We start from the raw sequence: 23,651 nt of genomic DNA, 5'->3' as shown, positions 1-23,651 counted from the left end.
GCATGGAAATGAGAAATCTCTCAGCCTCCCACAAATGAAGGAGTGAAATATTGTGATCATGCCAGCAAGGGGCTCTTAGAGATGTACAAAGGACCAGGAGGGAAGGAGACCAGAAGCTTCCTAGTGGCTGGCAGGAAAACACAACCAGCTCCCCCCATGTAGGATGAGGAGCATTAACACCACCAAGGTACTGTCCCAGCCAACACAGCCTGCAACAAAAACAGGTGCAACACCAGAAACCATCCCAAAGCCAAAACCACACGGCCTGGCCTTAAAACCAGCTAAACCCCATGTGAAGTAAGGATGCCAGCCTGTCCTCAGGCAAGCATCCAGAGTGCCACAACACATGTGGACATGGAGGCCCTGGAAGCTGTGCTAGGCTGGCACGAGGTACCACCACAGGCAGGGACTGAGGCAGCCTCCCTGTCTGCAGAGGTCAGACAGACCTCTGTGAGGAAGGCAACCCTGGGGTGCTCAAGTTTCTCCAGGAATGTGGGTCAGAGTTTATTGCAAGACAGGAGACCACCAGTATGTGTTAGCAGAAGAGGTGTTGCAGACAGGATCTCCCAGAAGTCCAAATTCTTGTGCAGCTACATACTGAACACCTGCCCAAGCCCCAGAACAGTCAGGAGGAGCAATGAGGGGAGGAAGGTGCCAGTGATGAGCTACTCAATTGTGAAAACGTCTGCAAAATGACCAAAAATTAAATGCAGTCCAGTATGAGAGGAGGGGAGTTCCACGATGGAGAAAACATTCCACTGCTTAGTTCTTTTCCTGTCCCTTTGCCCTGTCTTTAACTTAAGAAGCAAAGATGAAGCAAAATCTCCCTGGAAATCACCCTGCATCTGACATGCTGGGGCCTCTGTTCCAGCCTTAAAAAAATAATTTTTCCTATATTGCACATGGGAGCAGGTTGAATGTGTCAGATTTAATCACCTCTGCACAAATATCATCCAGGGTCTCAGCTGCTGTGTCACACTGGCTGTGTGAGACTTGGCTGAGACAAACCTTTCCAGGTGCCAGCTGCACAGGACCTCACCTGCTCCATATGGTCCTAGACCAGAGGTGAAATACCACTGCCCCAAATATCCTGAGAGCATTTTGCTTCTCACCTTCAGGCAGCACATGCCTCAGCAACAAGCCTACTGCAGCCTGGGCCAGGCATCTGGCAATTCCAAGTTGCTTACACACTTTAACTTAGTAGGACCAGAGGCAGGAGAGATGTGACCTTCCTGGTTAGTACTCAGTCCACATGCTGGCTGCTGTACTTCTGGAAAGCACAAGAGTTCACAATTGTTACCCACACTTACGAATAAAATATTGCTTTTATTTTAGTGAAGTTACAAAGCTATTTACAGATACAGCAACTATACATTCCAACTGAAAAATAGCTTGTGCTCAAAATTGTTAAAGCAAGTCATACACAGTCTGTTAGGAACACAAACAACCTCAAACCTCCCAACTCCTTCAGCTCCTGTCTGATCTCAGGAAATCAGTTGGTTTTGTTCTGAATGATTTTCTGCTGAGTCTCAAGACATTCCTTCAGCTTGTCTTCAGTGAGTGTCAGCCTCTGCTCCAGGATGGAAACTGTCTGCAAAACAAAGTGAAAGCTGCTGTTGAGCTACTGACAAAGACACACTGCACACTGTACTCTCAATAAAATGTGCCCAATAAAATGCTAAATTCACAGGAATATTTCGAGGCATTTCTAGGCTGGAACTCCAGTGTCAGCATTCCAGCAGGGCAGAGCCCCACATGACTTCAGAGAGGAGCAATAGAAGACAGTGGGTACAAAGACCTCCTGCAGACAACCCCAAGCACCCATTTCAGCACTGGTGCTTTCAGACTGGGCTCTGCACTTCCTTTCCTGGACAGGTTCATGAGGCACCAGACACTGGAGGGCCACCAGACATGCCTCTGCTAACGAGACACACAGATTTTAAACTATTTTGCTCAGTTATGGCTCTGATTTTATCTTTTTGCTTCCAACCATTTCCTCCCTTCCCTGAACACCACGGGTCTGCTGTAATTAAAACATTCAAAACTTGCTGGACAAGCACCATGACAGGCAAGAAAACCTTCCCAGCCCAAGACAATGCAGCAGGAGATGGAGTGGAAAAACTCCAAGTGGCAATATCTACCTCAACATAATGCCTACATTTCTTTGTGTAATCAAGTTACCCTGCAAAGGATTGCTCTCTTTCTCCTCGAGCTGAAGTCATCATGTACAGGATGCACAGGAAGAACATTTTAACCACGTGGCAATAAAAGCTTCTGCTGAAAACCTTTTATTGATCACTCCAAGATAATCAAGGGCCCCAGCTATGCACAACCACTTTCAGCTTCCAGAGACACCAGAATGGCTGATAATGGGTGGCGATGATTTAATGCTTTAATATCCATAAACTTATCAGCAACGATCGATAGCTTCACATTTTGGGCATTTTTACTGCATAAATAACATCCTCTGCTAAAAACAAAGGATGCTCAGAACCTTGGACTTTAATAAAGTAATTCAAATAAACTTGGACAACCGCTGTTTGTATAGCAGTTATACATAGAAAGCCTTTTAATAGCACATTTCGTAAGCACATCTCTAAGTGCCTGACAAAAGCAAGCAGGTCTCATTATCCCCATTTTACAGCTGGGGAAACGAAAGCACAAAGAGAGGAAATAGCTTGGCTAAAGCCACTTGAGACTAAGAAAAGTCTGCTGTAAAATGATTTGGGGAATGAGATAAGTCGTGGGGGAGAAGAGAAAACAGACATAGTAAAAACAACAGCAGGCATAAGGCAAAGCCATCTTGCAAGACTGCATCAAGGAAGTCAGGAAGGGCTTGAGGTTGTCCAGTGCATCATAATGCACCTTTTTCTCCTCCCTAAACACAGTTCAAAGATTATTTCTAATATATTTCTTATTTCTGACCTGTGACAAGGCAGAAGAGCTCTGCTACAGCTGTAGAAAGCTTCACCTGAAACAATCAACCCTGCATTGCCCAAATATTCCATGGGCTACAGCACCAGCTGCATTTAAGTTTTTTCCTCTTCCATTTCCATCCCTTAGAGGCACAGAAACTGAAGTACACAGAGAACCAGAAGAAACATTGTGGAGCCAGCAGGTAACATCCCAGGTGCCCCCAAGCCAGCAGGAGCCCTCCCATCTATTCAAAGGAGAGAGGACTTAATATTTTCCACATCCAGCCATGCCATTGCCTAGTGACTGTCTTGGAGACCAGGACAAAGCTACCAAGGGCAGAACACAGCAGGCCAAATGTCTACCAAGGGTTTACAGCAAAGATCTTATCCTTTAAGCAACCAGAGAAAGAATGAAAACCAGTAGGGATCCTGGCTTTTCCATCTGAAAAATGAACTAGTAACTCAACACTCCAATAAAGAGAGAGAGAATGAAACATTGCATCAAATTTCCTTTAGAAAGATAATCAGCTGAATTAAAGGCCCAGTCACAGTGCCCTGCCAGAAGCAATGCCCAGATCACTCGTGGTTCCTCTGTTCCATGATTTACTGCCACCATGATCCTGTCAATAGGAGTTAAGAGCTGTTACACACAGCACCATGAGACACAAGTAAAGCAGATTTCACTAAGTGTTGAATTCGTGAGAAAGCTGTAAGGAAAATGTTTATTGGAATGGAAACTGCATGTAAGTATAAGCAGAAACTTGCAGTAAGTATTTTTTGGAAACTAAAAGTGGAAAAGTAGCAGTCAGAAATTAAATTCAGGAAGACCAAAGTAGGAATCAATGACTATAGTCCATTTAGACTTGAATGTATGATGAATATAAATAGACAGGGCATCTGATATCCTAGGAAGGTAAGGGAAAGCACAAATACTGCCCAGCTGCTGTAAGTGCTATATTGCAACTTGCACAGAAAAGAAAAGCTCCTTTATTAGCAGCTGAAAGTTTTACAATATTTCCATGCTGCTATTTATAAAGCAAGTCACTCTCAGGAGGCAAAAGAAACTGCACCCATTCAACTCCTGCATGCTTTGCTAGGGCTTCTCAAAGATAACAAATCAGCAGTTAAGCCAAGGAGGAGAACATTGTTAGCCAGAGCCAGTGAGGATTCACCAGAGCCCAGTTTGCACTCTGTGGCAGGATCTGGGCTTCCTGGTCTGTCAGGAATACAGTACATGTCTCCAGCACCAGAGAGTAAATGCTGGATAATTTATTAAAGTCCTGGCTCAAACTGGCAAAAGGATAACAGCTTAGGCTTAAACAAGAAAAAAAGGCCAAGCTATTTATTTTGTAAGGAGTATTTCTGGCATTACTGTAATATACTGAGCATTACTATGGGCACCAGAACAGAATACAGGAATTTTTCACAGAAAACTTAAATCACTTCTAACCACACTTCTGGCAACATTTGTCTTCATTTATCTTCACAGACTCAACATTGAAAAAAAACCAATCTTCTCTTAGGAAACATTAATGAGAAACTATGGAGAAATAAAAAGTTGCCTCCAATTGACTTAAAAATTCTGGGGAATATTCACTTCCATCCTCCCCCAGGACACCTGAACTGAGGCACCCAGGCTTACCTACCTGATGACAAGCCCCTTATGCCATTCCTCCATGTTATTTTCACAACTCAAATAACAGTGATTTGGGATGCTGTTCCAAGATGCTCTCATCGGTATCTTTTCTTTAGCCCCTCTTAAACATGTTTGATTAAGCAGCAGAGACAGTTCAAAAGCCACTGGCCTTAGGGTTGAAGCTTCTGCAGCAGCCCTGGAGGGGCTTTTTAGGAGGACAGATAAGGGGAACCAGGTGCTAATTGAATGTCAAAAGAAACCAGTTCCACCAGCGTTGAAGGAAACCTGAACAAAGTCCAGAGCCAGGGAGCAGAGGTCACCAGCAAGGCTCTGGAGCAGCAGTGGAGTCCCTGGCAGGAGGGATCCAGCCAGCCAGGTGGCTGCTGTGGGCTAAAGCAGGACTTAGCCTGGAGCTGGGGGCAAGGTGGGCAATGGCACAGAAGGGAGGAATAACCAATGCTCAGCTCACCCTGCTCAGGAACACTCTCTGCACGGCCAAAGGCGCAGCACAGGGCCTCTCCAGTATGCAGTCACAGTGGCTCTGAGTTAGCCACGGGCTAGCACAGGGGACAGAACTGCCTGACTGATCACCAGTAATCAGGGAACCCACCCCAAAAAGTATGGACACAGCAGTTCCTCAGATAGGTAACAACAGCTTGGCTGAACCTACAAGGGATATGATCCTGCACAGTGACTGCACCACAGAGTGTTCTTGGCTCTGTGCAGGAAAAATAGGACACTTGCACTTCTATTCCTGTTTCTTCATAGCAGAAGATCCCTCTCTCCATTGATCTCAAAGGAAGCAGAAGTAGTTTTCTAGCTTTACTTAAAAAGATCCTCAAAAGTTTGCTCCACTGTTTTTTTAAGCATATGCTAAAACCTTTTGCAGAGCACTAACATATCAAACAGCTCAAAGAAAAAAACATTACTTCTGCCTCTTCACATTTTTCTTTCCTATCTGACATGTTAATTTACGAAGACAGCATTTTCTTTTCAATTTATAGAAAAAAAAATCACCCACAATAAGCACACAACAAATGCAGAAGTTTGTAAGTTTCTGCACCCACACTTTCTCCACTCCACTGTGTGGGTATGAGGAAGAACTTAGGGACTGATGGTTTTTAAAAGGTCCATTGAAGACTACAGATTGCCCATAGGTTTACAAAATGGGACTAGTCACATTTGACCTGGAGTTGCAGGTTAGAGAGCTCTGCCCTCTGTAACAAGCATGGCCAGTGCAGGTGTGTTTTCAACGATGCCCTGCTGCAACTTCAGGTGATTTTCCCTAAAATTAGCAATTTCAGAGCCCACTTCACTCCCAAACATGGCCAAGAAGTACATGTGAACTGCATGGTAAAAATGCTGCCTTAGCATCTGTTAGGAATACGGGTAGTAATTCATGGGAATAAACTGTGTATCAGTTGATATAAGTAAAATAAACCGGGGAAGAGAAGAGGGGAGGGGGGAATTCCTCTCATTCCCTTCAGGTTAGGAAATCCAGCCTGGAGACACACTGGGAAACTGCAGCAGATGGACATTAGCATGAGAAGAAGACTGTAGCTGCCAAGACGGGAAGGGATGGCACCAGATGAGATGCCTGTCTTGGGAACATTGACACCTGGACCCTGAATACCCGCCGAGTCCGGGAAATGAGGGTGATGCCTGAGGGCCATTGGCACCTCGGACCTGAATGCCAGGTTACGGGAACACAGGAAGACGACGATTCTGCTCTTGGACGAGGTTTTTGTGCAGCTCCGGACAGAGAAAAGAAACGGTCGCGAAATAAATTTTATTTTTCATATTTTTATTAAAAATTTGCTCACTCGCAATTTTCATTTATAACAGCATCCAAGGGGCAGCCAGGTAAATCGAGCTTGGGAGTCCTTTCTCTAAACTAATGCAATGAGTGAAACAAACTACTACAGGAAGGGCTTGCACTGGGGTAGCCCTACCTACCTTTTCCAGGAGGAAAAAAACCTGAACTCCCACCACTAATCACAGTTTACAACTCCAAACTGCAGCTGCAAGTTTGAAAGGCTCATGGGAGAACTTAGACAGCGAGAGTTCAAGCACAAACCTGTCTGGCAAGAACAGCTTCTCCTCCTCCCATACCATGCTGGGTTTTGCCCCAACATGCAGCCAGTGCCCCTCCACCCCAGCAGCTGCACTTGGACCCCCAGAGCAAATCCCTGCTCTTACCAAGCTCACTTAAAGAGAGCTGGGCTGCTTTCCTCATGTGCAGATCGTAATTTAACAGCTTTGAGATGGCACCCAAGCCAGCTACACCTTCTGCATCTCTGAAGCATTCTCAGCAAGAGCTGACAGTTCAGACTGAGTGAGGAGAAGTCTCATCTCACAGCAGAACAAGGCATGAAGCTTTCACAGAATTAACACTTTAGCAAACAAACAACTGCAAGGACCAGCCTTACACCAGTGGTCAAAACCTTAACCTCAGAGTGGTTTAAAATAAAATGTGGAGTATTTCTAACAGAAACGATAGCTCCTCATGTGCTCAGACTAAAACAAGATGTGCTACCCCAAACATTTAAAATCAGGTCTGTAGCTCCTCACCATCCCCATTGCTTTGAAGGCAAACTCTAACATGAATTCTCACAAAGCCTATTTGCATAGAGTATTTCACACCAGGGTGAGTTAGTGAGTGAAGACTCCACACTATCCCGTTCTCTAATTCAGCACCATGAATTTTCCTGGTTTTACTTTGTAACTTGCTTCAAATTCTACAAACTTTTATTATTGCTCCTACAACACATTTAACTCCAGTGTGGCTGGACAGGATCATCTTGGTCAGTGCTGCTGTGCAGCTCTGAGTCAGGAAGTCCCACAGAGCCCTCCACGCAGGTTTTGCACACCCATCCAAGGCTCACTGTGGAGTCACATGGATCAGGAATACATGACAATGCCTGCAGAAGGACAAATGCCAGCACTAGCCTGGCCTCATCAGGATCTGCTCAAGTTGTGCTGCTAAACAACCTCCTTATCTGTTCTTTAGTGCAGGGCATGAATTCATAGTCCCACCAGGTCTCTTCACACACCCTTCAGACATCTGCTACTGAGGACACTTGAAAAGTAAAGAATTTTTTCTGTTTAGCAGCCTGAAGCACTACAAGAAGGAAATGGTTAATGAGAAAACTCAAAGCCAGTACTGCTCAGCTACCCTCCCCTTAATATTAAAATGTGGGTGGTGAGGCCCTGGCCCAGGCTGTCCAGAGAAGCTGTGGCTGCCCCATCCCTGGCAGTGGTCAAGGCCAGGCTGCATGGGGCTGTAAGCAACCTGGCCTGGCAGCAGGGCTGGAACTAGATAATTCTAGTCAAACAAACCACTCTATCATTCTCAGCTGCCATCTCTCCTTCCATCTCCCAGCACACCTCACTTTCTGCAGAATTACCTGAATGACAGTTTACCAACCCTTTCACTAAACTACAGGAGCAACTTTGGTGTAATGCACAAATCTCCTCCTGTGGTACTCAGCACAGCAACAAGTGATCACTTGCAGTGCTCACTGTGCTTTTTACAGTAGGAAAACCACACAAGCATACACAAAAATTCCAGTACTATCTAGTCTTTGCCAGAGCAAGCAGCATAATCAGTACCAGTATCATAGTGACCAAAGGGATCCTGGGGTACAGAAAAGGTTGTCCTTTTTATTAAATCAATCCTAGCTACAAAAATGAGACACAGGCTCTGCCAGTTTCATCCACACAGGGTGGAGACACAAGGCAGACAAGCCCCTTGCAACTGAGTCCATTTACAGCCCTCTGACTAGAAATGTTTCGTCACAGGTTGCTGTTGCTTTAGTCCTGACAGCTGAACAGCCACAGCTAAACTGATGGCACTTACATCAGACCCTGCACGTTTCTGGAAGGGAATGGCTGATGGCTTCAGTGCAGCTTCCTTGGTGCAGAACTCCCAGACCTCTGGGGCCAGCACAGCAAAAGGAGCCAGGAGACTCCCAGAATCACACAAAATACAAGGCAGTCAGGATGAGCTGCAACAGAATGTCCAGACATGCACCATGACAGCAGCTGCACAGTAGCAAGGTTAGAGCCCGAACGACCAGAGGTCTTCCCCAACCACAAAGACTTCAAAGCCTTCCCATATCCGTCCCCTGCCTCTGAGAGGATGCAAATCACCTCACCTAAATAAACTCAGATGCTGGTATCCAATAGCTGGATAACAACTTGTATTAATCTTCAAAGTCTGCTTGTGAAAACAAATTGTGGGAGGTGTTTAATATTCCTTCCCATTGAAGGAAAATGGAAGGTGAAGGTCCTGTGAACAACCAGGGAGAGGATCAGCACTTCTGAAGAGCCAGCCTTCAGAGGGTGTCCTGCTAACACAGCAATATCCCTCAGAGTGCATTTAATTTAAGCAGTCTTAGAAAGGAGAAAAATGTATTTGCATCAACAAGCATATTTTGGAAGTAAATTTCAGAGGGGAAAAAAAAGTTGCTCTGCTCAGTGACACAGAGGACTGGCAATAACCAGGGTACTTGATTTGTTTTGAGTGAGAGATCAAAGCTACTGAATCGCTAAGAGATGGGTCTGATTCACAAGAAATAGTCTCTATGTCTTTTAAATTCAGATTTAAAAAACCAAGCTCATCTGACACTCCACAGATTTTCAGATGAGAACTTTTTTATTAGTGTTTCAGATTTCAAACTATTTCTCTTGGAATAAAAATTACTTGCAGTTTTTTCCTGTATATTGGGTCCATCGGTGTTCAGGTCTTGAGAGCAACACAGAAACCAAGATATTTGTGCACAGCAAAGGTAGAAGCACTTGTGACATGATCCCCACAGCACTGTCAAATATTTCTTCTTGACTTGAAACTCCTTGAAGTCATAAAGCATATATTTCACTAAACCAGTTCCTTAATTTACATTCAGTGCCTCTCAAAAGAGAGACCACATTCATCCCTCACCAACACAGGCTTGAGACTGCATCTCAAAAAAGGAGTAAAAATTTTATTTTATTCACTTTTATTACTAAGCACTGGACACACAAACATTAACTAAAAAACAACTTACTTGTGTCCAAGTCTTTTTTTATGCTAGAAAAATAATTTAGAAAAATTCTTTCTCCGCCTGCAATCTTCTGGAGTGAAATAATCCTTTAATCTCACATGAGCTAGACTGTCCTTCAATTCAGGCTCTGGATTATTTTACAGATTTATCAAGTCTTCTCCATTTCACTGTGTTGTTTTCTCCCAGCTTCAATGCAAGATTAGTTTGGGGAAGCATATAAAGCCATTTCCTGTGGGTGGATTATCGCAGCTATTTATGAATTTTTATGCTAACCTGGTTCTGAACTCTTCATTTAGAGAAGACATCTTCCTTCCCACATAAAACCAGCAGCTTTTGCCTCAGTGCCTGCTGCCCACAGATGAACAGAGCGAACACAGCAGCTGGAGGTGTTTGGAGTGAGGACAAGAGAACATTAAACTGTTTGAAGATGATCACTGCAAATGCAGCCAAGACAGTTGCTCACAGATGATCTTTTCAGAAGGGCAGCTCATCTGTAAGTGCAGGAAATGCACCTGAACCAAGCAAATCCTTGATCTGCTACATTTTTGTTTCAGCCAAAATAGACCTTTCTGTGCCAGATTATCCAAGAGAGAAAATCACCTTGTTTTCCCCTCAAAGTTAAATATTCACCCCAACTCTTCATATAGGCACTGAGATATTGAGATCCAGTCTTCAATAAAGACAAATAAATTGATAAACAGTTTCCATTTTCATCCTTTCCACATCTCTGAAATGCCAGTAGAGGATTTTTAAACACTGAGACAATGACAAGAGAATAAGCTGCAGGAAAGGGAGGAGGAAAGCATCAGTATCATACATTTATTACTCTCATCTTCCTCATTCCTTTGCCAGATGTGAATTGCCTGCTTTCCTACAGAGGGAAACCAGGGCATCTAAGTAATCCAAAACTACTGGGAACAACTGGCTTATGTCCAGGTCTCAACTTCACTCTTCAAGGCAGCAGAATTATTAAGCATATGCTACTGTTCTGAAAAAGAGCCATGTAAGGCCAAACACAAACTGCTTTTGGGAAAAAATATGAAGACTCTGTCAGGTCACATTAGCCCAGTTTCTTACAAGTAAAATGAAAGATATCCTGACAGAGCTTTGGGGAGGAGGAGGGAAAAAAGGTTTCATTGAATCAAAGACCAGTTGAAAGAAAGTTGCATTTAAAGAACTGAATCATATCAGCAACATAAGAACGAAGCTTAGCAAATCTTCTATTCACTGTCATGGTTACTGCTAGTTGTGATACACAACAGCCACTGGGTTCTTTTGATCCATCTCTCTCTGATAAGAACTGAAGTGGCCGGCTGAAGGAGCAAGTCTGCTTCAGTGTATCCTCCTGTGCAGGGCACAACACCTCCACAGCCTCAGTGATTGGTGACTGGCTGGAAGAGACCTCTGAATTGAACAAAAACAATCTCACTCAATCAAAGCACATGACACCTCATTTCATCTGGAAATCTACTGCCAGCACAGGGAAGGTACTAATAATTGGGGATGCAGCTTCAAGTGTGCAGCTCAGAACAAAGCTGTGTGCTGGCAAGAGATGACAGCCCACAGCTGATGTCTTACTATCACCTCTTTCAGCAGAAATTGGAAGTATTTTCTCTCCTTCCCACTTCTACATGACACCAGGTTTAAATCTTGAAATGACAGCTAGAGAAAAAATATTAGGAAAATAAATTTGGCTTAGATCTGCATAATTTCCCAAAGAAGTTTATCACAACTTTAACCTTCCCCCACCAGTACTTTACACGACAGCAAGACATCCTTGTATCTACAACAAGAACAATGAACACAGGAACTCAGGATACCACATCAGAAATTAATCCAAGCTCCCATGGAGCTAACAGATTAAATTCCTGAGAAGCCCATGGATGGCTATATCAGTAGAGGGTTTCTGGAAATGTCACACGCTCTTTCCCTTCAAGTGGATGGCCCCGCTTATGCCCTTGGAGTTCTCTTGAAACACACAATACTCAGGAATTATGATTTTAACAGAGCACTAGGAACATCTTCAGCCCTTCTCCAGGAAGAGAAAATAGTGACACCTGTTAAGTATTGTTCATGAAAGCCTTCTGTTGTTTTGAAGAAGCAGTGGTGTCCTCCCTTCACAAAGAAGTCAGCAGGCCCAAACACAGACATTGGTTTGAATCTGCTGCCTGCAGGGAGCAGCATCCATTTGTCCTTTGGCAGAAATGCCTTGGAAAGACAACCAACCCCACACCAGCAGGCCCTGCTTCCAGTTCATTTGGATCCCTGCACACCCCAGCTCCTACCAGAGCACATCCAGCTGCATGGAAGAGGGGTAACAGCGGCTCTGCTGGAGCTGCATTCCCTGCTCCTACCAGCCCAAGCTGGAAAAGACAAAGTTCAGACATGCAAGTCAATGCCCTCCACAGCTGCCTTGCTACTGCCCACACCCCCTCCTCACTGAGGTGCCTTCTTCCTTAGTCCAGGAATGAGGAATTCTTCCAGGCTCATTTGCTAAAGTTTTTGTTTGGTGTCAGTTTGTGTCGCTGCTACATATCAAAACCTTGGCATGAAAGCAGCACGTCAGGAACACCTTCCTGTACAAATGCCTTAAAATGGTGTTAATACAACATACACAGAGTAGAACCAATGGGAAATTAAGTACTTCAAAGATGGTAAAAATGCTACAAAAAAGGTAAAAGGTTGAAGAACACAGTTACTCAAGGCAGCTTTTTGGTTTTTTTACTATTTCAGGGCTATTTCCAATTTTATCCTATAACTTACTAATTTATTCCTCCCCCACTGATCTCAATTTCTCTTTCTGCTAGGTTTAAAACAACATTTAGAATTTTCTACAGTTACACAATATCTTCAACAGAGATATTTGCATTGCTTATATTTAGGTTAAATCCCACACATACTGTTTACTGCAATATTTGCCTCCTCTAAACACCTATGAAGTTGAAAAGGAGCCATTACACATCCATCATCAGAAATGTGGATGTGATTAATGTAATGAAAGATAACAATCACATTCCAGGCTTACTAGGGAGACGTAAAAACAGTATTAAAATATTTTGTGTATACACTGAGTTGCTTTTTACTCACAAGTATAAGGGCCCAGTGTCACACAAGATTTCCCTCCCCTCCTCCAGTGTTCAGTGTTTTAAAGATCACAGCAAAAGTGCTCTTTTGCATTTCTGCCAAGTGAACTTAAATACCTTTTGGATTTCATCCTACACTATTTTAGACTGCTTGTAGTTGTGGCATGTTTTTTAATCCCTAAAACAGCCTTCAATCTCCTGATGGGCCCTCCAACCCATCATCTTACACTCTTTGACAAGTACTTTGACAAGTTAACTCTCTCTAGAGCAGAGAGCTAACTCAGACTACTAATCAGTATGTTCAACACCAAGAGTTTAAGACCTACTTATTCCTCCTCAGAAGCAGTATTTAAACTCACAGAAAAACCCTCCCAACAGATTTTTCCATCCTACCACCATAGTCTCAGCTACAGGAGACCTCCAGTGTTTGCCATTCCATACTTTCTCCCTGCTCTCACACACCTCAAAAAACACAATGAAAGTCAGGTCCAGTCCATCAGAAACAGTATGTCTCCACAATGAACAAGAAGCAGTTTAGTAAGTCAAAAAACATTTCTATCCCCAAATTCTTATTAAGTAAACACATTCTGTGATGATCACCATTCATGGCTGGTTCTGTTCAAACATTGCTTATTGACTCCAAGAAAGAACTGTTTGTTAATGTTTTAGCAAGGCATTAGTTGTTTGTAGCTGTGGGTGAAAAACATGTTCCAGCAACGAGGCACAGAAGGGCCCAGACTTGTTGATGGGAGGAGGATTCTGCAGAGATTGGACTGTGTAGGTGAGTGCTGGGTGGGGGAAAGGAGCAGGATCTGAACAGAGTTCACCTATAGGCTGTGGTATAACGGAGGAGGGAAGAGAGACAGAGATTATTCACCAAAACAGAGCTGTTCTGCCAACCAATCCTTTAGGCATCACCTTAGATAAACCCTGGCTAACAGCACAGTCTATCAGAGCTGGCTCCAGCAGCATCTACCACGCTGCAGCACAAAGAAACTGGGGAAGAGCAGGGCCTAAGGTGGAAGTCAGTGTGAGGGAACTGATAGAGAGAAGCTGAGAAGCAGATGATGAAAAACTCATCAAAATACTACTGAAAAGCAGAGGTTTTGAAAGAGCCATATTATTCTTCTATGAAACTATTGCAAAACATTCCCAATTCTTCCAGTCACAGGTACCTTTGTCAATAACAAATTAAAAAGCAAGTCATACCTGAGTCAGAACATCCAGCTGTCCCATAATATGCTCCAGGGTATTTGCAATACTGGTCTCCTCCTCTTGCTGCTCATGGGTCCTAACAGAATCCTGAGTTTTTGTTTTCTTATGATGAATGCCATCATCCATTTCTGACTGCTAGAAAAATAAACAGACATAATCTGCTATTGCAATGCAAATAACTGCACAGGGATTTCTGCTCCATGGAGGGTAAACAGTAAAGGACAGTTTATGCTGGGACAGTCTATGCTATTAAAAAAGGCAAAGGAGGAAAGGAATTGTTCTTGCCACAGCTGGAAAAGGAAAAGCTTCTGCTGACTTGTCTGCCTGCTCCAGGTGGAGGGTGGTTTTGTTGTTTTCTGGGGGGGTTTCGTGCGTGCTTTTGCTTGTTTTTAAACTACCAGAAGGAAAGGCAAACCTTAGATAAAAATCTTGAAGCAATCCTACAACGTTCACATTTTCTATGTGCAAAGAACTTTGGTGTGCTCTTGTGGCACACAGGCACAGACTACAGGTAAGTGAAGACTTACTGGAGTTGCTTAGGGAAGCACTACATCCCAATGACAGGAATTAAGTAAGCTACGCCAGAGGAGTCTGATTATTTCACTCCAAAAGTGCAATTAAAGCCTCCCTCCATGTTTGGTAGCTTAAAGAAGGCAAAGACATTGTACCATAGTTAAGTTCAGCAGAAGCAAGATGTCCCAGTATGCACTGGGACTGTTTTGATTAAGTAATTTAAATTTTGTTTATATCTTGAACTGGTTTTCCTCCTCAATGAGATTAAGAACAAGTTTACTTTGAAGTTTCAACTGTTTTAGTTATGCAAGCTTGAATATTTCATTCCGAATAAATTAAGTTTGAAAAACACAAATAGATGTCTACTAAAGAACCTATTCTTCTTTCCTTTTCTTTCAGAATGGTATCTTTCTTGTAGAACAAACACTATTTGCATTGTCTATCTGCAATATTGCCAGTAGAAGCAGTACAAAGAAGTTTAACTAAAGGACGTAGCCAACTGGTTAAGCAACTGCAGACTTCAGTTTCTCAATTTACACGAATGGACAAAATTTGAATTGAAAGCCAAGATCACAGCTCTCAAAACACTTCTCCCATAGCCCAATGCCTGTGCAGCTCTATCCCATGCACTTATTACTCACACAAAGTTTGAGTCATCAACAAAAGTTGATTACTTTGTTGATTTTGAGTTACAAATCAACAAAGCAAGGAATTCTGACAGATTGAAAAACAAACTCCAGAAGTTCTTCCACATGTACTTTTTCTAAGTAGAAACAAAGATTTGCCTCTGTCTCTTCTCTCCTATGCAACAGCATGAATGCATTTCTCACCAGCACAGTACTGATTTACCTGCTCCTTTCTGTATTCGATGCCAGATGTGTGCAGATGTGCAAATAAACTGCAACAAGACCAGCTCACATAACTTCAACCACCAAACTGTTCAGTACATCACGAAGATATATACATGCATACAAAAATTTTCATATATTTAAAAAATATACATAAAAACCCTTGTGCTGCTGGGAGCCACTGATTGAAGCCACACGAAGGCTCCCAAGGCTGAGAGCCAGCTCAACAACACAGGCAAAATATGCAATAAGTACTACAAGAAGCAGAAACATGAGTACCTAGGCAAGGTGGAGACTGCAGGGGGTGAGCAAAAGAAGAAGAAATAAGAGGCTGCAGCAGTAGCAGCTTTGACAGGAGAATGCCTTGCTGCTGGCCACCATCTGCTAGTAGGAGCTGACCATTCTTCCAGACCCTGCCCACCAAACCATCCTCCTGCTGCTGAGCCCCACATGGCCAGTTTTGCATAAGGAGCAGGAAAGAAGGGGAAGGTTTAAGTGACAGCTGCTCCACAGGGGTCACTGTGCTCCAGCACAGGCTGGCGGTGCCGCTGGGTATCAGGTGGTACCAGCCACATCGGCCTCTGATTATTTCCTTCCTCCCACCTGCTTGAATAATTTGGATTGTCTACAGGCCCCTGGCCAACACAGCATGGGAGCCACACTCCAGCTACTCCTGTGCTGCAGGAAGCCAAAGAGCCACAGGTTGCTCACCAATGCATTGATTTAATCAACTAAAATATGTTCTTGCAGAGATGAGATCCATCCAGTCTAAAAAACCTACTATTTGCTGTTTAAATTTAAAAGTGAAAACAAACAAAAACCACAAACCACTGCTTTTCAATACGTACTAGCATAAAATAAACATTTTCTTTCTATTTTAAGGCTGACTAGCTTATGCTGATGATGTAACTTCAGGCCAGTCAATCATGGCACAGCAGAAATTTTAGTGAGCTAACGCTGCATACAACCTGCACTTAAAAACCCCAAATGATGATGAGCTATCCTCTTCAAAACCCATTAGAACAAGCTGACTCACAGAGCAGAAAAATGACTGTACCAACAGATTTTCTCCATCTATCTTTATAGCATATGTCAGACAGCTTTTCATAAAAAGCTTCAGGGTTGAACTCTGAGTCTATATTCTCTTTGTTACAGTTCACAAAGTGTAAGAGTCTGGCAAAGGCAATACTGCAGAGATGTTCCCACACTGATGCTTTAGGGGTCAGGTGGTCCCTCATCATGTCAAGTTGAAGCCAGAGCTGTCAGATGCCATATTCTGCTGCTCACCTCACAAGCTATGTACTACTCCCACGAAAAGCCACCTCCAGAAAGGCCATGGGGGCTCCTGAAGGCAACAGCCCCAAGAACAGAACTATATCTACATTTAAAATGTAGAAACATGACAACATGGCATACTGTCCCATTTCAAACACCACAGCTGCTTGAAAGGCTCCCTACTGCCCATCATCAAGAAATCCCAGAGCTGCAGCCTTCTGCAGTGAGGTTCTGAGTTAGTGCCTGTGTCTAAACCAGGGACACAGCCAGCCTGCAAATAACCACTGGGTCACAGCAGTGACTTCCAAAAAGGAGAGTTTCAGCTGACCAAGGTCTTTGACCACTCGGTTTTAGGAAGTGTGCACCTAGCTGAGGAAGAACCAAATTGCCTCCACACTGAAACATTTTCAAGTTTTGTAAAAGCAGACTAAATCAGCTGCTGTTCCCAAGAATGATAACCCTTAGAAACATACAGCCATACTCCAGGAGCCCTTCTAATGACAATTTATATCATCTGAGCCAGCCATCAGGAATTTAAATTCTAACAGGTTTAGAAAAAAATTGCAAAAATACAAAATTGCGTCAGTCTCAGTACCAACGACCATCATGATTACAGGCAGACACCTGTGCTCTCATCTGACTCACCTGTGGGTAAAGTGCCAGCTGAATCCTGGGGATAGGCACCAGAAACAACTGCACTGCTGCAGAGGTTTAATTCATTTCAGTCAGAGTTCAAGTGTACAATTTATTTGGCACAACCAAACAAACGTCTCTGCCATTAAATATCTTATTACAACATCTGTGTATTACACCCTGGGAGTAGAGCAAGGAGCAGCTGAACATTAAAGGAAGAAGAGATGAGCAGTTTCAGAGTACAATACAGATCTCAGTGACAAAGGGAAAACAGAAGTGATTTATTTATAGCAACCACTTAAAGTCAGCACAAGGCAACTACTTGGGGGAAGGGGAAAATTAATCAGCCTTCATTCCAGAGGTCTCTTACTGAGCCTCTTATGAAAATTGTTCTGGCTAAACAGCATCCTGGCCAGCAATTACAGCGCTGATCAGGGGGTGGGGGCCAGGTATGAACTAAAAAACACATGTGCAACTGTAGGAAACTGCATGAGACAACTAAAAAATGCCATTTTGCTTCTTAAATGGCGATCCTCAGAAGACATATTGATACAATAACTATCCACCTCATTTTTACACCTACTAATAAAATGTAGGATTCTTATAATTCAGTCCAGAAGAAATATTTCTTCTCCCTTTTCTTCCCCTCTCTGCACTGGATGGGAAGAATTGAGTGGTGTGAAGGGAATAGGTTCAGGTCTACCTTTAAGTCCCTTTCAATTAAATAACACAGTGTCTTTACTCTTTTGAGGGTTTTGTGTTTTGGTGGGTTTTTTTTAAGACAGTGTGATGTTGCCAAGAATTAATTTTCAAGTATCTGGAAAGACAGCACACCCCTTAAACAACATACATCCAACGTGTTCAATTCAACACAGATCTTCAATCTATTAAAATTCCCTAGTGCAAACAAATTCAATATCTTAGCTGAAAAAATTCACCTAAAAACAGAGCAGCAGAAAACCCTCAAAGGTGGTGTATGCAGTTAATCTGAACCCCAATTCTACTAATCCAAAGAAAAGAGAAATACCTTTAAAAGTCTATTTTGAGGAGTCATTTTCACTACAGGTAAAATACTTTACATGTGTTCCCAAAGAGCAACAGTGACATCCAGTGGAAGCACATCAGCTCCAAGGTGAGTTCCACAGGAAGGTCAGGTGGAGTACACCGTGCTAGATAGAAGAGCTCATGAAAAGCTGAGAAGTAACCTCAGTCCTCCCTGCTGCACACAAAGTGCCATTGACTGAGCACAGGAACATTTCTCTGGCCTGGAAAGCATCCCCTCTTCAAGGCAGCACTGAAATTTCTGGAGCAATCACATTCTTCAAGATTTGCATTACTCCCCATCTACTGTCCAGACCAGCACAGGGTAACAACTCAATTTAGGACACGAGTTAAATTAGCTTTGTGAAACAATTTATATGACTACTCATCTATGCCCAATTCTTATGTCAGAATTCAAGTTGCAATAATTTGGGAGGGAGAGAGAGGAAAGAGAAGGCAGATGAAAAGAACATTACCTACTTTTATTTTTGCTTCAGATAAATGGTACGTTTGGTTTGATGCAATTATTTACGCAGAACCCTCCTCCCCTAGTGGTGTTACTAAAAAACCACTCAAATCTGGCACCTCTACTGTAACAGCCATATTTCAGCATAGGCCAATAAATATTAAGCTCCTGATAAACTCAGGAAGAAATAAGTTAATAGGGACATCTCAAAGCCATTTAAGTCCCAAGGCACTCTTGTGCCAAAGCCTAAGTGAAGCACTGGCAGGAGGAGGCAGATGAAGCAGGCTCGTGTATTTTAAGTGAAACAGCATCAGAGCATCCAGCTCTGCTGTCCAAAATGCCCAGAAGGACAGAAACAGGAAAAGAGCTAGTGGCCAGCTAAGGGACTCAAAAATGTACAAAACAACCTGTCCATACAGAGAAGGCTGCACTTGGACTGAAATTTGGATTTGCTTGCAGAAATACCAGCATCCAATCTCTGCAAGTGACCCTGTCTGGCCATCTCCAGCCAAGAGCAGGTCCTCACCAGAAGGGAAAAGCTGCTCCCACATTTCAGTGACCTTGCTCTGTGCCTCAGTGTCTATTGGTCCAGTTTAGTTACCCCTATAGTCTGTAAGTGTCACTTTTAAATCAGGACAGACAATAGTACCATCAGCTTCAAGGTAACATTGAAGACAAATTGGAGTTTGGCACATATTGCATTTCCAAAAGCACAAACAGTATTCATGTGAAGAGAAATAGTAATGCCAGACACTGAAAGCCCAGCAACAGATAAAACTTAATGACTACTAACTGTTAAAAAAAAAAAAAATAAAGCAAGCCTGTATTTCTTGAGAAGGAAAAGCTAAGGGTGGACTTCAACATTTTAGATTTATGTTTCCTGCATTTTATCTCCCTTAACCAATTTTCCCCTCCCATCAATCCTAGAGTTTATTTAGGAAATAGGAAGAGGTCTTCCAGAATTCAGCATGGAATAATTAAGCTTTGTTGCATAGGTGATGCTCAACTGTCTAACACTGCTCCTGGAGAATAACAACAACAAAAATTTCAACAGAACAGTTTTGTGTGGAAACAAGCCATGACAGGAACAAAAACATAAGAGTGAACACCACTTGTAAGAAATGTCACCAAGATTTGAACTGCTTCTTCCTGGTCCTGATTTTTGGAGAAAAACTCCCAAGAAAAGGCAGCCAACACGGAAAAAAAGTGTTTATTCTCAGCCTTGGGTTGTCCAGCTACAGGTTTTTTTACATCAAAAGCACCTCCAAGGCAAGACACACAGTGATCTCCTGAAGTGGGAACAACAGCTTCCAGCTCATTCCCTTCATCAGAATAATTTTTCTTTTTCCACTGAATTAGGTATATACACACTGTGTAACATACAAATCATGTGCATACCTATTTTTTACTCATATACATGAATAAAAATGCATACCATGTCTATGTAAATGCCGACACAGACACACAACACATGCACTTATTCTTACTCCTTCTTGAAGCTTAAATTTTAGCAGAAAAGTTCAAGATCTTAGAAACTTTTAAACCTTAAGCTAACTTCATCCATCTCCCAGCTGACACAGAACTGCAGCTTGAAAAAAAACTTTAAAATCTTTCCTCCATCTCATTTCTTTGAATTATGACTCAAGCATTAAAACAAACCACATACAGCAGCAACCTAAGTGGGAGAATTTACATTAATTAGCCTGAGATGCTGAACTTAAAAGGCAATTTTTATTCTGACCAATAATGACTTGTCAGGACTTGCCTTATTGTTCCAGAGTCTAAGAACAAATCTATTCACTGTAAGATGACAAAAATTAAAAGCTGATCCTCTTATTTCTGGAAGAAATCTTGTCAAACAAGAGCACAAGGGAAAACAGTTGTAGCAGCACAGCTGCTCCATCCACTACCAGGCAAAGCTGTTGCAGGTTGCTGCAGTCATTCAGGCCCCTTGGAAAGCCAAGCTCAGGGTGCTGCCTTCTCCTCTCTCCCACATTCTTCACCAAGGCACTCCTCCTGTCACTGCATGCCCTTGTCCAAAGACCCTCTCCAGCTCTTCTTGTAGTCCCCCCTCAGGTACCAGAAGGGGCTCTAAGGTCTCCCTGGAGTCTTCTCCAGGCTAAACAATCCCAACTGTCTCAGCCTGTCTGCACAGCAGAGGTACTCCAGCCCTCTGATCATCCTCATGGCCTCCTCTGGGCCCACCCCAACAGGTACACATTGTTCTCACGTTGGGGCCCCGGAGCTGAAGGCAGCAGGTGGGGTCTCACCTGAGCACAGCAGAGGGGCAGGATTAGCTCCCTCAGCCTGTGCCCACAGGGCTTTGGATGCAGCTCAAGACACATTTGGCTTTCTGGGCTGCAGGTGCATATTGCTGGGTCAAGTCACAATTGTTGTCAAACAACATCCACAAGTCTTTTTCTTCAGGGCTGCTCTCAATCTCTTTTTCTCTGTTCCTGTTTAAGATCTCTTCCCTCACAAACCAATTACAAGGTCACATCTCCAAACAGGCTTAGATAAGTGGGTTTCATTTAACAAGAGGAGAGGCAGCTATGGGTAACCATCTGCAACCACCCTGCTTGAGAAGGATGTAGGGAAGAGCTCCTGTGATCAGTCGTAGCAAGGCTCCTGTTCATCCCTACCAAGTTCCTCCTTGGACAGCCAAGTAGGATAGAGAACAGTGGAAACACCTTGAGTACCCATCACACTGTTGTTCTTCCAAGTAAACCATCTACCTACCTATTCCAGGAGGAAGGCAATTGTGCACAAGACTAAAGCTTCCTGGAGTGGGAATCCTCAGAAAAGTAAGGTGATAGCAGATGGGGAAAAATCATCATTTTGCAGACCACATCTTCGCCACAGACTGAAGATTGGACACCATATCCCTCCCTTATAATGCTTAAAATTACATAAACAGAAGGGGGTGGAGAAGGTGCAAACTAAAACCCACATTCACATCCCATTGCAAAGAGCTGCAGCTCTATGCAATGACACTGATTCCCAGGAAGGAATTTCACAGGAAGTAAAAAAAAAAAAGGTATAACAGGATTTGTAAGTATTAACAAATGCCAAAATTAGATACAGCTACCAAATTGGAAGCCAAAAGGTCAAAAAGAGAGGCACATCTGGCCTATGAGTAATTCAGAAGGAATTTGTTTACATAAGGACAAGCTGACAGGATGAACTGCTGCAGTCAGCACGAGACCACGGGCTGAGCACTGGAGGCACCCGAGGTCACCAAACAAACCCAACCAGCAAAGGAGAGAGGTGGAGTCAGCTCTGGACATTCAGTTATGGACTTCAGACAACTTTATGATCAAATCACATTTTCTGGAATTTGCCTCCAATCCTATCCAAAAGGACCATTTTGGATAATTTACGATTGAAGAAATAAGCACGGTCCAAGGCCTGGAGAAAGCTCTAAACCCAGCAGTATCAAAAGAGCCTAAATGTCTGTCTTAGCTGAAAGACACATTTGAAGAGTCACAGACTACTTGTTTCTAAGTCCTTTCTGCTGAAATGCTGCTCTTACCAAGCATTGGTGAAGGTCAGCTATGCCTAGAAATTTGGTACCTTCACAAATGAGTGCCATTTAACTCCGTAAGTGCTAAGAATATTTAAGACATTTGTGTTCCTGAATTTCAGAAGAGCAGAAAGGCTTTTTGGCAAGAGAATGTCAGAGGACAGTTCCCACTTCTGGCCATGTCTCTCAAATTGCCCTACCAAGGGATTACCTCTTTCTGAGTCTGTCTGAGGCACCTCAGCATGAGCAAGTTTTAAGGTATTTTTCATTAGAAAGTTATATATGGATGCTGAGGCTAAAATCGCCTCAGAAGCCTCCTGCTTTGCAAAGTAACATTTTGCACAGTTACAACATGCCTCCAGAAGGTTTATGTTTAAATCTGAGCAAAAAATCTATATATCAATGCATATTTCTTATTTTCCATAATATTTCACAAAAAAAAAACCTGTCTACCTAATTAGCTTATACTACAATGCTTTTATTCACCATTTTCAGTGTTTAGATAAGCAAGTTTAGATAAACACCCAAGCACTTTCTAACTGTCCATGTGACATCAATCATTCAGCATTTGCAGTGACACTTGACTATACACAGCCTTCCTGGAATTAGTAACAACAGCAGCAAATCTGTCCCATAATGCAACAAGTGTTCTTGCACACTCATGTCAGCTGCAGCCACACATGCGACTATTTCCTTGTAACTGTAAAAAAACCAAAAAGCCCCCACCAAATCCCCAAAATAAAACACATTATCTGCCCTCTCTGGAAAAAAAATAATCATATGTTGAATATTTCCATAACTTGATAGAACAGTGAACACATCCTGTGATCTGATCCTACACAACTCTTCAACCAGAGAGACCTAAATGCTTACAGTTATTGACCCCAGACAAGTATAAAAGCTTATATTTTTGAAATCACCTGCAAAATCCATTCTCTCATTCTGACTTTCTTTTAGGTCCTCACCACTCAATTTGCAGCAGAATTTACCCTTTAGATTCTAGACCAAAGCAAGCACATTCACAGGATCAAGTCACAGGACTGCAAGACTTCCTTTCTTCCCATCAGCTTCCCACTGCACACACCGGGAGTGCTTGCCCTGAACTTCGGGTTTCAAGGTGATTATGCAACACTTTAAAGCAACAATTGTTAGCCTATAATTTAAGAGCAAGCATTTATTGCAGAGCTACTACTTCTGATCTAACATTTACAGTCTCACATCTACGCTACCATACTTAGAATTCACTCCTGACAGCTTCAGTTGTTTATCACGCTTTCACATCTCTGCTTTCACACCAGCCATGACTGCAATTCTGCCCATGGTGTCCTTCTCTTTCATTTGCATTAGTCCTTGCACAGATCACTTCTACTTTCAAAGCAAGCTGCATCTCCCAAGCCTCTATATTTACAGAAAACACAAGCAGGTGGGCAGAGCAACTTTGAAGTTTCTGTCCATTGT

General features: G+C 42.9%; 1 protein-coding gene across 6 annotated transcripts in view; it reads right to left on the bottom strand.

Annotated features, from left to right (window-relative positions):
• Positions 1-1,351: 1,351 nt before the first annotated feature.
• Positions 1,352-23,651, bottom strand: part of POC1A (POC1 centriolar protein A) — a 73,526-nt gene continuing 51,226 nt past the window's right edge. For 4 of the 6 annotated variants that reach the window (XM_041425766.1, XM_041425769.1, XM_041425767.1 and 1 more), the window contains 2 exons: positions 13,889-14,029; positions 1,352-1,591 (listed from right to left, as the gene is read on the bottom strand). In XM_041425766.1, the coding sequence (XP_041281700.1) occupies positions 1,493-1,591; positions 13,889-14,029 (240 nt within the window). In that variant the 3' untranslated portion in view covers positions 1,352-1,492. The remainder of the gene's footprint in view (positions 1,592-13,888; positions 14,030-23,651) is intronic. The other 2 variants (XM_041425770.1, XM_041425765.1) reach the window with 1 other exon arrangement.

Source organism: Onychostruthus taczanowskii, unplaced genomic scaffold (assembly GCF_017590055.1).
Source record: "Onychostruthus taczanowskii isolate IOZ18803 unplaced genomic scaffold, ASM1759005v1 scaffold9, whole genome shotgun sequence".
NCBI classification, from domain to species: Eukaryota; Metazoa; Chordata; class Aves; order Passeriformes; family Passeridae; genus Onychostruthus; species Onychostruthus taczanowskii.
This window is presented reverse-complemented; position numbering and strand designations above follow the sequence as displayed.